This window comes from Cynoglossus semilaevis, unplaced genomic scaffold, assembly GCF_000523025.1.
Source record: "Cynoglossus semilaevis isolate Cse_v1.0 unplaced genomic scaffold, Cse_v1.0 scaffold1431, whole genome shotgun sequence".
In the NCBI taxonomy this organism is placed as follows: domain Eukaryota; kingdom Metazoa; phylum Chordata; class Actinopteri; order Pleuronectiformes; family Cynoglossidae; genus Cynoglossus; species Cynoglossus semilaevis.
The window spans coordinates 52,009-68,796 of NW_007585118.1; the positions used below are offsets into that span (position 1 = coordinate 52,009).

General features: G+C 41.5%; 2 protein-coding genes across 4 annotated transcripts in view; one reads left to right on the forward strand and one right to left on the reverse strand.

The window, feature by feature from the left end:
• Nucleotides 1–15,279, reverse strand: part of LOC103398633 (gonadotropin subunit beta-1) — a 16,951-nt gene extending 1,672 nt beyond the window's left edge. The window contains exon 1 of one of the 2 annotated variants that reach the window (XM_025053711.1): nt 15,149–15,279. In XM_025053711.1, coding sequence (XP_024909479.1) covers nt 15,149–15,259 — 111 coding nt within the window. In that variant the 5' untranslated portion in view covers nt 15,260–15,279. The remainder of the gene's footprint in view (nt 1–15,148) is intronic. The other variant, XM_025053712.1, reaches the window with a different exon arrangement.
• Nucleotides 5,196–9,754, forward strand: kcna4 (potassium voltage-gated channel, shaker-related subfamily, member 4). 2 transcript variants are annotated; one of them, XM_025053710.1, is made up of 2 exons: nt 5,196–7,055; nt 7,209–9,754. In XM_025053710.1, exons 1-2 carry the CDS (start codon nt 5,742–5,744, stop codon nt 7,875–7,877), a joined length of 1,983 nt encoding a protein of 660 aa, XP_024909478.1. In that variant the 5' UTR covers nt 5,196–5,741; the 3' UTR covers nt 7,878–9,754. The 2 variants fall into 2 exon arrangements, with proteins under 2 accessions (XP_024909478.1, XP_008335525.1); XM_008337303.3 differs by having other exon boundaries at nt 5,196–9,754.
• Nucleotides 15,280–16,788: the final 1,509 nt, after the last annotated feature.

Below are 16,788 nucleotides of genomic sequence, written 5' to 3' on the forward strand. Positions count from 1 at the left end.
CTCTACAGCATAATACAGACAATGGCTGTGGTCTGCAATGTTTAAATAGCCCTGCTCAGAAATCCCCGTTAATCCATTCAACCTTGGTCACGTACTATTTTTCCTACGTGTTAGGGTGTGGAAGAGAAAACTCATCTTTGTCTCTCAGCAGTTCAAGGCCTTTCCTCCTACACACAAGGAGGAGCAGGTTGATATCAGGAGAAATCTTTACCTCACAGGAGTGAAAGGCTTAGGTGGACCCACAGATGCAATTATGTTTCTGCCCACATAGACAGCTGGCTAGTGCAGACATTTATTTTTTAATTTGCCAGAAACGCTTACCTTTCTGTCAGTGTTTCCCTCCATGATGATCACCTAACCATCCCCACCTGGGTCTGGTTAATTCCTCCCCTGCCTGTTTACAACCCTAATCTACCTTTCTTTGTTGAGACCTTGACTGTTTTGTGCATTTGAACCTCCACTGCTTCAATAGACTTGCTGTGTCCTGCAGTTCCCTCTGCCATAAGGTGACAGTAATGGGCAACTGCCCCACACAATTAACCCAGTGGAGGTCAATGACCACTTTATATCAGTATACTGTAGTCCACAGCAATAGACGTGCTGGCTGGGTTCTTTCTTACAGGTCAAAAGTCACCGTAATTAATGAAGTTAAATTGCAGATATCCTACAGTGATGCTAGATGGAAATGAACTGTCCACTGGCTGTTTTCTGATGAATCACATTTCCAAGAAAGAAACCTCAGCACTGTGCTGTACTGCACTGACAGGGGAATATGACCATTCATGCAGAAGCTACTGTTCATCCAAGTTTGTCTGTCTTCCTTTGCAGTCACCGGGGATTCAACCTCCTCAACATTTTGCTGAACTGTCGTATACCTGCCCAACGAAACAGGGAGAATTTTCACAGTGTCACCTTGTCCTCTAAGGTCCTGCTTATTTCAGGAAATCTGAGCTAATATACATCATTGTCAGTCATGTACTGTAGTGTGAACCCAAATGAACCCAAGCTAGTACCCTAGCCAGTTGATTTATTTGGTATTCACACCACAAAGCACCATTAGTCATATTTGGAGGGTTTTTCATTACTGGCCTGAATTACTTCGTGTTCCGTAACTATTGGCACTGCTATAAAACAAACTAACAAAGAACCCCACCTGTGGACGCAGACACCTAAACAAGTTTTATATGGAGCCACAAATAAAAGCATGAAGTTGACATCACATATTTGAGTCATGGGTCATTGGTTTGGCACTGTGAGGCACTTTTCATGGAAAATGACTTGACTATATTATAACTCGACTGAACAAAACAAACAAACAAAAAAATAGTTTTTCCCACTTTTTTGCTTTTTGCTTGACAGGACCTTGTATTTTTTGTTAAAATGTGTGAGAATGGAGGACATCTCAACACCACTGACAAGAACATGGGCAATAGAAAAGCGATTGGTGCAAATGAAATGTCACTCTGGGCTGCAGTCAATGTTAGCCATATCAGAAACTGCCACTGGTTCAAGCAACATGTGCTATATTCACACACCAACATTATACAGTGTAATCAAACACAAATCTGATTTTAATACATTTAGCTGACTTTCCTTTTAGTTTCATTGATTAGTTATGTATTTAATAGAATGTTAGATATAATGTGTTTCATTTTCAGGCCTAAAATCATTTCCACTGTCACTAGAAATGTTTTTTAAGGAACACTCTTGATCACAGAGCAGTTGCAAACAAAGAGCTGGAGAGCAGGCAGGTCTTACTTTTTTAGCAACCCTCTTCACATGGACCAGATACATCTACATGGAATCTGATAGTTTGTCAGACCTGATGCATCTGGTTTTTTTTTTACCTCTATTTTCCAATTTTATACCTATGTGTTACATCTTGCTAGATTTAGCAGCACTTAGTGGATACGCTGCATGCTGTTGTGCAGTAAAATAAGTAGTTTTCGTGACTATGGTTTGCTCACTCAGTGGACTAAAACAAAGAACACAAGAAAGGTGATAGTTGGTGTAAAATTTAATTAATTTAATAAACTTTTCTAATTTATTCTCTGATGTGCAGAGAGTAAAGGAGTGGGCTGTGAGCTCAACAGTGATATCTGCAGCGTCAGCACTGTTATTGCCAAGCCTAAGCATACGAACTGACTTTTTTATTTAATATTTAGTTTGTTTTGGATTTCCTCTTACTCCCAATCATTTTTTGTGACACTGTAAAAGCAAACCAATAATGTGAACCATCTCAGCCACACATAAAATGAAAAACCTGCACGAAATGAGTGGAGCTCCTCAGGGAAAAATTGTCTCCATTCTCCTTTTTAGAATAGGGGGCTATTTAGTGTCCTAATTTGATGTTTGAGGCAAATGGATAAATGAATTAAAATGAAAGGACCTAGGGGGGGGCTATATGGATTACTGTGTGTGCCAGCAGAGGGCCTGCGGGAATATATGCAGAAAAAAAATAACATCATCAGCACAATTAAATTTAAACCGGGAAGTCTAAATGATGCAATGAAAAAGGAACATTGTGACAAAAAGGAATCTTAAAAAATCTACGCACTGTTGATCAATACATACGTACTGTACATACTCTATACTGCAGGGTTTACTACGGTTTTTAATAACTATAAAAACAATTCAAACAAGGGTGAAAAAAAAATTAAATTCACAGTAACAAAGCTAAATGACAGAATAATGTGGTTATTAAAAATCCATTTTAGATCAGCTGCTGTATGGAGGCAAAGACTGGCACACTCTACAGCAACCAATCACTTTTTAACACTTTATGATCATTCATCCTCCACTGATAATACACAAACAAACATGTTTGTCAAATATTAAATACCTGAAGATTAATACAAGCGAAAAGAGGTGCATTAATGACTCATCGCCTTGACACTCAACAATGCTAATGCATGGATTTGGCTATTACATAGTTTCAGTAATTACTACATGAAGACGGTTGTGATTTGTCACTGTGTTTGTGGTTTAAAATCGACAATTTCTCTCTCTTTAGTTTAAAGGAAACGTATCCACAACTAAAATGCACAGTGATTCCATGGTACAACACATGATTGCTTGAGGATATTTTTTGAGTTTAGGATTGAATTCTATACCTTATATCTATATCCAAACACCTTAATAATACATATTAAACCGTTTCCCACTTCATACGACAGAAAATGAAAAAAAGTGTGAACCTTAGGTTCAGAGGGACAACCTTTAATTATACACTGGTTTAAGCACTGCGCTCTACTTTTCAAATAGATAATTCCAAGTAGACCGTAGAGCATGTGAAAGTGCAGTATTTAACACTACACTCATTACACGTTCATCATCAGGACTTATTCCTGAGCTCAGTTATGCTGCCCTTTTCTGGAATAATATTGGTGAAGCTTTAAGCAGTGACCTGCTGACCCATCACTGACACATTCACATTTGTTCTTATAGCCTCAAGTAAAGATTTATAAATATTTTATACCATTATTCCCAACCATTTATATAAGGACTTGGTTTGGCTGCACACACTCAGTTATATCCTCAGAAACACAGCACAGTATAAATCTTTCATTCGAGTGATGATTTTTGACAATGCTGCAAAATAAAAATTAAATCCTTTTATCTGGCAAAAATACAATTAAGACAATAAATTCTTATATAAAAGATCAAAATCTGTTTCATTTTTATCCCTGTTTTATTTTCATTTAACCTCAACAACTAATTAGTACAACTTAGTAGATTTGGCTTGTGCTTATTTTTAACCCTTAAATACCCTTAAAAATAACCCTTCATATTTATGTTAAAATAATCTTGAACTAATTCAATATGGCTAAAACGGATAGTACTTTTCGTTAACTTTGTCAACAGACATTTGAGTTAGTCCAGATGTCAGGAACAAAGTAAATGTTTCAGTGATGATTTTGACCTTGTTTTATTTGGGTTTTAATCTTCAGAAATTAGACTTAAAATACTTTTTTTTTTACTGGCTATAGGCCACAACTGTTTGGCTGTATGGGATACAGGTCAACTTCAACTTAAAGGAGAAGGAAGATGTAAAAACAACTTAACGACGTGGTAGTCTAGAATTAGACAAACACAGCCAAAAACAACCGTAGTGCCGACGCTGAGTGAACAGCGGCTGATGCGTTAGTTTTACATGGTCATTGAGATGGGTGTGGGGTTCAAAGGACACCGGTTGCCCCCACAGAACAGTGTTGCTGATGAAGGACACAGGCTGGATTGTGTGACTGCAGTGCGCAGTGACCGTCTGCATCCACTGGGGGAGGACCGAGCACTGCCTGCACTCGCTGCGGTGCAGGAACGACTTTCTCACCGAGCCTCTCTCCATCATCACGCACACAATGGGAGGGATACAGGAGTATAGGTAGGGCTACAGCGGCAGACAGACAGATGTGTGACGCTCAGACTCAACCACGGGGCTGTCTCCTCTTTCGCTTGACTGATGGTAAACTTTTACACACCCTGGCATCTTCTCATCTCCTGGGCGTGCGGAGCTGTCACTGATGCCAAATCGCTGCTCTGTGCACACCTGCTCCTCTTTAATGACCAGCGCTACCAGAGGACCAGGAGCGATGCAGCACAAGCGGGGCTGGAGTGGCAACAGATCCTGTTGAATTGAGGCAAGACGTCGAGACATAGCCGAAAAAGTGTCCTCCTCAGTGTGCGTCAGAGCCTGGATGCACGTTGTGGCGGCTGCGTGGATACTGTGGATACCGTGGACGATGTGTGATATTGTCGTCCTACACTCCCAAAAATGAGGAAGCGAATTTGGGTAAAAGGGAATAACTGCATCCTCACCTAGCCTACCTCCTGCTCCTCACCCTCCTTCTCCAGCAGATGTGGATGTCGAGGAGCTGAGGCCCCTTTTCACATGTAAGTATGAAAATCAGCCTGGAGTGGAATATTTCGTGCGTAATGTTTTTGCTACATATGTCTCCATGCATCTCTTTTCCAAAGCCATCTCCACAGTTACTAAGTAATATTAATAATAATAACAACAACAACAGCTAAAACAATACAATAATAATAATAATAATAATAACAATAATAATAATACATTGGAGTTTTACTGCCTCACACAGCAAACCCTGTGTTGTAACCAGTCCTAAAAAAAGGCTACACCATTTTTATAGATGTATTTATCTTTTGTTGTCTCTTCTGTTTTTCTCTCGCAGCTCCAGAGACCATCACAGGGATAAAGTTCACATTCACCGGAGCTGCATAATTTACCAGCAAATGTTTTGTCTCCATAAATCGCAGTATTTAGGATGGCAATCGTGACTGACTGCAGAGATTCTGAGGACACGTTTGAGAAATTATCCACCCGATGGGCGCTGGGGAAACGGAGAGGAGACTGTTTGGGTGTCGCTTGTTGACGAGCTGATTTATTTTAATGCTGGACAAATAAGGGCGCTGTAAGTTTGACAGTGAGCGTCTGCGTAACAGGCGGTGCCAACGGCCCTCCTATAGGTTTCTGCTTCCCCACGGTAATGATGTAATAAAGAGCGAAGGCCTAAAGTGGGAGACGGGGGATGTAAATCAGCCTATCGTGTCAGCAGACACATGGACTGTACTGATCATGGACCTACTGTGACACTCTCAGATCCTGAGGTGATCATTTGTCTGCTCTCTCAGCTGCAACTTCAACCCTCTGGTCTGCATCCACGTCGCTCTCAGGCGGCTCCTGTAGCTGCACACGCACAGAACCTCACACTGACTTTAAGATGGAGTTTGCCATGGTGGGTGCGGACGGCGGGTGCAACAGTCACCTGCCCTACGGTTATGCCCAAGCCCGTGCCCGAGAGAGGGAGCGAGAGCGGGAGCGCCAGGTGGCACACTCCAGAGCCGCGGCGGCGGCTGCGGCGGCTACTGTTGACGGTGGATTGAGTGCTGAAGGAGGAGCAGGAGGAGGAGGTTGTGGAGGAGGAACCGGTGGAGGAGGAGCAGCGGGGACCGTCTGCTCGTCCACCAACTCTTCCTCGTGCGCTCATCTCCTTAACAACCGCCAGCATCAGTGTCGCGCCGCCTCCTCCACCAACATCAGCGGCGGCGGTGGCGGCGGCGGTACCGCCTTGCGCTCCTCCTCCTCCACCTCTTCCTCCTCCTCCTCTCAGCCTCCACAGCACCAGCAGGAGTGTGAGCAGCAGCACAGAGTTCTCAGAGAGCGCAAAAAGCAGCAGCAACAGCGCGGCGTCGGGCGGTGGAGACGTAACCGGAGCGCGCTCGGCGGAGACCTGCGGCACTCGGAGCTGGCGCTGCTTGGATCCGAGGAGGACATCATGATAGAGGAAGAGGAGGCCGAGGGAGCGGAGGAAGAAGAGGAGGAGGAGGAGGAGGAGGAGGGCGGGGGTGGACGGGGAAGCAAGAGGTCAAGTTTTGTGTACAACATGGATGATGATGAGGAGACGGTGTCGATCACTGACAGGCGTCCTCAGTCCGGCTACGAGAACGCGTACAGTGAGTGCGGCTGCTGTGAGAGAGTGGTCATCAACGTGTCGGGTCTAAAGTTTGAGACTCAGCTGAAAACTCTCACTCAGTTCCCGGACACTCTCCTGGGAGACCCGGCCAAGAGAATCAGGTACTTTGATCCGCTTAGGAACGAGTACTTCTTTGATCGGAACCGACCTAGTTTTGACGCAATCCTGTACTATTACCAGTCAGGGGGGAGGTTGAAAAGACCCGTCAACGTCCCCTTCGACATCTTCTCCGAGGAGGTGAAGTTTTATGAACTCGGGGAGGAGGCGATTCTGAAGTTTCGGGAGGATGAGGGTTTTGTTAAAGAGGAGGAAAAGCCTCTGCCAGATGACGAGTTCAAGCGTCAGATCTGGCTGCTGTTCGAGTACCCGGAGAGTTCAAGTCCGGCCAGAGGGATAGCGGTGGTGTCTGTCCTTGTCATTGTCATCTCTATTGTCATTTTCTGCCTAGAGACGCTGCCGGAGTTCAGGGATGAAAAGGAGTATCTGCAGCCCCAACATAACTCCACTCAGCCGGACCACGGCTTCACCCCCTTCAACGACCCTTTCTTCATCGTGGAGACGGTCTGTATCATCTGGTTCTCGTTCGAGATCATAGTCCGCTTCTTTGCCAGTCCCAGCAAAACGCAATTCTTTAAAAACATTATGAACTCAATAGACATTGTCTCCATTTTGCCTTATTTCATTACTCTCGGCACTGACCTGGCGCAACACCAGGGCAACGGGCAGCAGGCGATGAGCTTCGCCATCCTGAGAATAATCCGCCTGGTCCGGGTGTTCCGCATCTTTAAACTGTCCAGACACTCCAAGGGGCTGCAGATTCTGGGCCACACTCTGCGGGCCAGCATGAGGGAACTGGCGCTGCTAATTTTCTTCCTGGTCATCGGTGTCATCCTGTTCTCCAGCGCCGTCTATTTCGCCGAGGCGGACGAGCCCACTTCTCAGTTCACAAGCATCCCAGACGCCTTCTGGTGGGCCGTGGTGACCATGACCACGGTGGGCTACGGTGACATGAAGCCCATCACCGTGGGTGGGAAAATCGTAGGCTCGCTGTGCGCCATAGCGGGCGTCTTAACCATTGCGCTCCCGGTGCCGGTCATTGTTTCCAACTTCAACTACTTCTACCACAGGGAAACCGACAACGAAGACCAGTCCCCGGTGGTGGAGAGCATGCCGCCGGGCTGTCCTTACTTTCCAGACTTTCTAAGGAAATTTAAAGGCTCTCCCTCTGGGTCCACTCTTGGCGACAAAGCGGAATATATGGAGATGGAGGAAGGGGTCACCGAGTCGCTCTGCGGTTTGGACAAGAGTCCGAGTAAAGGAAACGGCACAGACATAAGCAGAAAAAACAGTACTATCTCTAAATCCATTCAGACTGACGTGTGATGACAAGCAGTTATTTTTTTAGCCTCCCCTCCCAAACACATACTTTATGCCCAGCAGCAGCAGCAGCAGCAGGTGGTCCCATCTAAAGCAGGTTTTACGCACGCCAAATACACATGCGCGCACACATACAACGAACAACTCCTCCAACTATTAGAGATAATTATGAACATATTTAATTCGTTAATAATGAATTGTTAAAAACCCAACATGTATGGGCTTCCGTATCTGACAGAAAATTCAAATTCTAGAGTAGACAAACCTATGCATTAGCACTTTATGGGTTTTCATCTGTCAATAACTGAGTGGATAGGGATGATCCTTTGGCTGTCATGCAATAAAGTTTAACACATTTGTTTGCACTAATGTAGAATTTTCACTGGGGAGGGCGCCATTCTGTTTTAGAGACAAAACTGTAGGCCATGTACATGGTAATGATCCAGTCATCCAACTTCTGATAGGAGAACGCGTGAGCAAAATTCATCAAAAAGTAAGTAAATTCTAAACCCCCTTCTCACATGCTGCCACTGAATATTGGAGTTGTGAAAAAAAGTTAGGATGCATAAAATTAAAGAACTGCTCAGTGATAATAGCTAGCATTTACCAGTGCGTTAAACAAACCAGGGCTAGAAATATTTTTATTTATCTGTACAGATTTTCTTGATCCACAAGAGGCCTGAAGGGCCTTGTTTTGTTGACCCATGGTGGAAGTTAAGCACATGAATCATCAGATCAAAAATGGCTGGAAAAATGACTCTCTGTGCCAGGCTTTGTTTGGACAGGCTTGGAGCCCTGGCGACAAACGTTCCCCCACTTTTATTTGATCACCTCAAAATGACAATATCCCTTTACACAGACGCAGATGGAAAGCTATAGCAAAAATGACTCTGTCGTGTTGAAAACTCCTCAGAAAGGAGTTTGTGTGTAACTGTCTCTCCTGTCTGCTGGACTTAGTGCACAAAACATTTATTTTTTCTTTTTGTCAAGAGGACCATGAATATCTCCGAGCTCAGAGGATCTGTCAAATGTGGACGTCTTCCAAGGTATGTATTCTGCTCTTTGTGTCTTACAGCAGTGTGATGTTAAATGAAATGCAGCACTAACTATGATATCTCACCCTGAACTCTAGAGCCTTGTTCCAGTCCCTATGACCATAGAATAATATATGATTATATGTGTAGTAGCGCATGAAATGGGAAATGAATGTGTTATTTATCATGTGGTCAGGTAATCTTCTCCCTCCATGACATCTGTGCTGTGAATCCAACCAAATACACTTCTTCATCCTTTAGAGCTGCCATTCCATTTCTACTCTCAGTTACTGCTCCTGGATATTTGACCTCTTCAGTTCACATATAGTGTTTCACTGTAATTTTTATATTTAATTTATTATGATGATTATTATGATGACCATACATAAACACATAAGGAAACAGTTGAGGCAACACCTATGGCTGTGAGTAAACAAATATGGCAAAACTGTGACAAATGTGCTGTTGCGTAACAGCTTTGGTTTCAGCTGTGTGTTTTTTCACCATTTGTCACCATCCTTGGTCATTTGGGTTCATTCACTGCATTCATATTCAATGTCAGTCACTTCTTGCTTGCTTCACAGCAAAACCAGTTTGTATTCACAGAATCAGCTCAGAGTATTTTTATACACTCTCCGTCTCCTCAGAGGAACTTTACATACAATGAAATATTTTCAACACCTGCACACACACACAAACGCTACTCTCTATAAGCCACAGTTAGCCCTTACATAATATGGCTTATGGCAAGAGGCACAATCCAAAACATTTTTCAAGAAAAGTGTGTGAGTCAGGCTTATTTTTAGGCCTGTAGCTTCTGAGGTGAACTGTGAAAACAGCCTGTTTGATCCTGAGCCATAGAACAGAGCTGAATGGTTTTAACCTGTTGTCACGAACCGACAACGAAGACCAGTCCCCGGTGGTGGAGAGCATGCCGCCGGGCTGTCCTTACTTTCCAGACTTTCTAAGGAAATTTAAAGGCTCTCCCTCTGGGTCCACTCTTGGCGACAAAGCGGAATATATGGAGATGGAGGAAGGGGTCACCGAGTCGCTCTGCGGTTTGGACAAGAGTCCGAGTAAAGGAAACGGCACAGACATAAGCAGAAAAAACAGTACTATCTCTAAATCCATTCAGACTGACGTGTGATGACAAGCAGTTATTTTTTTAGCCTCCCCTCCCAAACACATACTTTATGCCCAGCAGCAGCAGCAGCAGCAGGTGGTCCCATCTAAAGCAGGTTTTACGCACGCCAAATACACATGCGCGCACACATACAACGAACAACTCCTCCAACTATTAGAGATAATTATGAACATATTTAATTCGTTAATAATGAATTGTTAAAAACCCAACATGTATGGGCTTCCGTATCTGACAGAAAATTCAAATTCTAGAGTAGACAAACCTATGCATTAGCACTTTATGGGTTTTCATCTGTCAATAACTGAGTGGATAGGGATGATCCTTTGGCTGTCATGCAATAAAGTTTAACACATTTGTTTGCACTAATGTAGAATTTTCACTGGGGAGGGCGCCATTCTGTTTTAGAGACAAAACTGTAGGCCATGTACATGGTAATGATCCAGTCATCCAACTTCTGATAGGAGAACGCGTGAGCAAAATTCATCAAAAAGTAAGTAAATTCTAAACCCCCTTCTCACATGCTGCCACTGAATATTGGAGTTGTGAAAAAAAGTTAGGATGCATAAAATTAAAGAACTGCTCAGTGATAATAGCTAGCATTTACCAGTGCGTTAAACAAACCAGGGCTAGAAATATTTTTATTTATCTGTACAGATTTTCTTGATCCACAAGAGGCCTGAAGGGCCTTGTTTTGTTGACCCATGGTGGAAGTTAAGCACATGAATCATCAGATCAAAAATGGCTGGAAAAATGACTCTCTGTGCCAGGCTTTGTTTGGACAGGCTTGGAGCCCTGGCGACAAACGTTCCCCCACTTTTATTTGATCACCTCAAAATGACAATATCCCTTTACACAGACGCAGATGGAAAGCTATAGCAAAAATGACTCTGTCGTGTTGAAAACTCCTCAGAAAGGAGTTTGTGTGTAACTGTCTCTCCTGTCTGCTGGACTTAGTGCACAAAACATTTATTTTTTCTTTTTGTCAAGAGGACCATGAATATCTCCGAGCTCAGAGGATCTGTCAAATGTGGACGTCTTCCAAGGTATGTATTCTGCTCTTTGTGTCTTACAGCAGTGTGATGTTAAATGAAATGCAGCACTAACTATGATATCTCACCCTGAACTCTAGAGCCTTGTTCCAGTCCCTATGACCATAGAATAATATATGATTATATGTGTAGTAGCGCATGAAATGGGAAATGAATGTGTTATTTATCATGTGGTCAGGTAATCTTCTCCCTCCATGACATCTGTGCTGTGAATCCAACCAAATACACTTCTTCATCCTTTAGAGCTGCCATTCCATTTCTACTCTCAGTTACTGCTCCTGGATATTTGACCTCTTCAGTTCACATATAGTGTTTCACTGTAATTTTTATATTTAATTTATTATGATGATTATTATGATGACCATACATAAACACATAAGGAAACAGTTGAGGCAACACCTATGGCTGTGAGTAAACAAATATGGCAAAACTGTGACAAATGTGCTGTTGCGTAACAGCTTTGGTTTCAGCTGTGTGTTTTTTCACCATTTGTCACCATCCTTGGTCATTTGGGTTCATTCACTGCATTCATATTCAATGTCAGTCACTTCTTGCTTGCTTCACAGCAAAACCAGTTTGTATTCACAGAATCAGCTCAGAGTATTTTTATACACTCTCCGTCTCCTCAGAGGAACTTTACATACAATGAAATATTTTCAACACCTGCACACACACACAAACGCTACTCTCTATAAGCCACAGTTAGCCCTTACATAATATGGCTTATGGCAAGAGGCACAATCCAAAACATTTTTCAAGAAAAGTGTGTGAGTCAGGCTTATTTTTAGGCCTGTAGCTTCTGAGGTGAACTGTGAAAACAGCCTGTTTGATCCTGAGCCATAGAACAGAGCTGAATGGTTTTAACCTGTTGTCACGTGTACACTTCGTCTTTGTTGGGAAGATTTAGACCATATGGCTGGGCAAGCGGACAGAACTGTCGAGTTATTTGGGGTTGTTTTATTGTTATTCAAAAGTTATTCCATTCCTGTTCCAAGTCAACAAACACAAAGGAAAGCAACATAGTGCTAGATCAGGGTTTGTTTTGCCTAAACAACATGGTTGAAGTTGTGCCGCTGCCGATAGCACATGTCACAGCAGTTATTAGAAAATATTTGTGATGGTTTGGTGATCTATCTTCAAATTATTTTACTTTTTAAACAAGAAATTGACATATTAATTAGAGTGGTAGTGGATACGATATCATCCCAATCAATCAAATGCTTTGTTGGCTAATAAGGTTGACCTAATTTGGCATGATGCTTATCTTATCGATTGTCTGCTTTTGATGAAGTAAGTTATTATCGGAGCCTTCTGTAAACAGTGAATAGCAGTGAGTAGGAATTTTCTACATAATCATTCTCACAGGATAGAGACATGGCTGGGGTAAAGGATGTGTAAACAGACAGACATCTGGGGTAAACACCCAGGGGCCACAAGGCCCCAGGTTCTCACTTTAGCCATTATTTTCTTGTACTTTAATTAATTACAAGTGAGTTGGCAAGTATAAAGCACCATTAGAAAAAAAAAAGAAAAAGTAAGTACTCTCAGGAGTTCATCTATATTTACCCCCATAATTTACCCAGTGACATGAAGAGGTTTACATTGTCACATAAATGAATTACAACGTTCACGTAGTGTATGATGGATTAAATGAGAAGGCATGGTAGTCTCTCATGAAGAGAAAACACTGTTGAGGTTATGAGAAGTGGATTTAACTGAAGGACATGTCAGTGCTGAAATGTTTATACGTAACAACTGTTAAGAAAGAGTACTAGTTCCGTTTGATGTTGTGTTTTGTCATATTCCGACGTTGCATTAGAGTCTTCTTCTTCTACATCGTGGTTTGCATAATAGAAGCCAAATTGTACTGAGGAACTGCTGGTTAATGTAGCTGCTGACCCTGCTGGTAAATGGCTCATTTACCAAAAATGACTCCTATTCGACACCAATACGGGCTCCCATCTTTTACATCTGCTTTACACTGTTCTTAACAGAAGAGTGCAGCTGTATGCACAGATTCACCACTGACATAAAACCTGTACCTCTGAACTGATAACCATATCCATCCATTCATCCTGCCATTCAGGGCAGGGTTTGGTCTCAATATTTTAGAATTATTTAATGTGATGCACTTAGATCAGCAGTGTGTGTCGTGGCTTCACAAAAATTATTTTGTGTTTCTACTAATGCTTACTAATGATTCATAAGGTGAGTTTAGATCACCGTTTAGATCTTAAATAGCATGTGCCTTTATATATTTGAAAAAATAGTAAATTTCAAAATCTATAAAAATGTTTGATGATGTTATAACATGTGCAAAGGTGTTCAGTACATAGACTGAATTAAAACCTAATTTTCATTAATATCCTGGTTCCTGCATTGGAAACATGGGTAGTTTCTGGTACTGTCCTTAGTTCCTGTGAATAGAATCGAATAGAAAAACAGGCAAACAGTTCAACTCAGTTGCTCCATAAATCACATAAATCTAGACTTTGTTTTTGCTTTTGGTGTATATATATAGAACTAGAACAAAGAAAATTATAGTAACCAGCTGAAATGTGTCCTGCCCAGCCAATTCATTAGCCCAATTTTCCGTGCAATCCATGCCAGCAGCTGATTATATAAACTATTGTTTTATTAGCAAAGGTACAGTTGGCAGATGACCATGACTGCCATCGGCTCCTAGCAAGAAAATATGTTTGGCCCCAGTCAAAAATTAAATGTAGCAGCATTTAAGTGTAAACGCTGTCACTCTAACAGCAGCAAGAGAGATGGTGTAACTCACACGGGTGTATAAAAGAGCAGACGTGATTTAGGAGTAAGGGTAATTTACTGAAATGACGGCAGGGCACACAGGCAATAACATGACAGAAAATTATTTCCTGGAGAAAATGATGGTTAAATGGGTTATGATTTAACCCATTTCCCACTGTGCCCCTGTCCCACTAGTTGTTGTTTTCATTAAAGCAAAAATCATGGAAAAATCATTAACCAAACAAAAACAAAGATTACAGCCTGAAACAACAACATAAGAACTGGTCATTTTAGAAAAAATATCGTGATTATTATGTTGTTTTTAAAAATGTCTTTGAAAGTTACTAAAGCAACAAAAAAAAAAAAAAATCAGATTTGACAAAGATGGAATGTTCCTGCATTGAGTCTTAGTTTGTTGCCAAAAACATTAATCAGACCTGATAAAGGCTCCTCAGTTGTTGCCAGCATAAACAATACACAGCCCAGAGTTTTGTCAGCACATGAGAATTTACAACAGTTGTTGACCCAGAGCCTGGTTTTTAACTATTTGCATAACGAATGATCAGCTGTGATTAGCTAAACATGAATGCCATTCATGTTGAATGCCATTCGCAAAAAGAAGCTCTTGTGTCAGTGTGACAACAAAACTCGAAGAGAAAGATTCTGTCTTATTCGTGAAACAATTTCAATATGAATGCGTTAACACATGGAAAAGCCGAGCTGTGACGTTCTCAGATTTACTGCTGGTCTCTCACTGCTCACAGTGTCAACTGGAAACGATTCAATTGTAACTGGCTGAATGGAGGCTTGTCATCACCACTGGGAACAGAGTGGGAAATAATTCTGTTAATGAAATGATTCTCCTCCCAGCCTCGAGACCTGGGACGAGGACAGGAGTCCAATTAAACATGAGGGTTTAGGTACATCTGCAGGAGGATATTGTTGACACCAAATTAAATAAAGGAGCTTTGAAAATGTGGGACTGCTTGTGATCAGTATAATAAAAACCTTGTTACGATGCTCATAAACCTAGCCACTATGTTTTCCACATTTTTGTTACTTCATAAGATGAAGTTATCTAGAGAAGCTTTTAATTTCTTTAAACATTTCTGATTTATGTTACCAGTTTTTACTACTACTAACCAAAACCAAACATCAAGAAAGATACTTCTATAGTTTGGGTTTAATAAATATGTAATTTTTTGAGGTACACAGTGAAGAAACCAAGCAGGAAAATCCTTGAAGCCAGTTTTATTTCCATCTCATCAACAGAATAGTACTTAAAACAAGTCTTACTGTTATTCTTGCTCCTGTCTTTATTCTGATGTTGCAGAAGCACCTCCAAACTGCTGACATTGTTGACCTGCTTAAATAAGTTACCCATGAGGACAATGAGAGAATCAACATCTCTTGCTGACAGGTGCGCAGCTGGTTGTAGTGAAAACATGTTACGGAGTATTAGGTCACTGGACTGGAGTATGTTCATGAGTGTGTGCGCAAGTATTTGAATGAATCAGTCCCAGCCTTGGTATTGGTGCATCCCTAAACATCAGCTCATTCTTTTTTGGGATTGTCATGCTTTGTCATGTATTATCTCCTATTTTTCACTAAATAGGATTTAACAAATCTTAAAATATTCAGCCATTTTCTACCCCCTAATCCTTTTTAGTGACACAGGGTTGTGGGTGGTTGGGGCTGAGGCTAATCCCAGCAGTTATCAGGTGAAATGTGTGAATTCACCAGTCAATCAAAAGGCCACATGTAGACACACACACACACACACACAGACAAACACACACACACACATGCAATTAATTTAGCGTGAACAACCTAATCCCTAATCTGCATGTTTGTGGGGAAAATGTGTTTTTTTTATGTTGTGTGTTACGTTGAATTACCAATGGAACTAATTAACAGCCACATGTGAATGTTCACATACTTGACCAAGAATGCTTTTCACACTAGTTTCCAATGTAAATGTTGTTGACAGCCTGGTCTGATGATGAGGTTAATAAAACACCCAGGGGGATTGCAGCCACTGTAAGTTTACACCAGCTCGTAGTTTCCATGTAGCTGTTGCATAATGTGTCTCTATTGAAGGAAAGCAACCTGATTCCACTGCCCACCCTCCTTCCTATTGGCTGCATTAATCTGTCAGGATCCCAGGCTTCATTATGTTACTTCATTCTAGACGAATAGATTGTGTTCCTAATCACACATATGTCTCAGTGTTGGGTTTCTGTTCCCACATTCCCACATCATCTGTTGTTTTCTGCCTCCCCAAACAACAATAATGATCAATAATCATTGTATTTGTTTTTGGTGTAAAACTCAGTTGTTTTGGTCAAAATTACACATGAGAATGAGAGATTTTGGAAGCAGAGAATTCTGGACTTGTAATTGTACTACAAAACATAATCACCTCAAAGATTTGTTGCTTTAACATGAGTAATTTTCCTCCCCTCTTTTCCAAACATAATAGTGTGTATGGCTGAAGGATTTTACGACAGGTTAAGGTTTGATTAAAGGAACAGCATTTATGGCATAAAAAATATTTTTCTTCTATTGTGATGGAGCCTTAAATTCCTTTTCGTTGTTCTGGCTCTTATTTGTAGCAGTAAAATGTTTAAGTGACCTTGTTTTGGAGAGCATGATAATAACAATAATACTAGAACGTAGAATATCACTGTTATGTAACAGATAACACAGAGACACTCCTGGTTGTATTAAAGTTTTATATCAGTTTTGAATCCAGGTCAATGCAGCTTCTTATTTATTGCCAAGTTCAACAAAATTCATGGCTCTCCTGTGTTCCTTTGGAATGTTTTAGCCCTTAATTTCCAGTAATTTAAGATGATGACAGTTAATATCTAGTTGCGTAACCTGCACATGTGAGACAACATCATGTACAGTCAGATGACCTCACATTTCAGCCC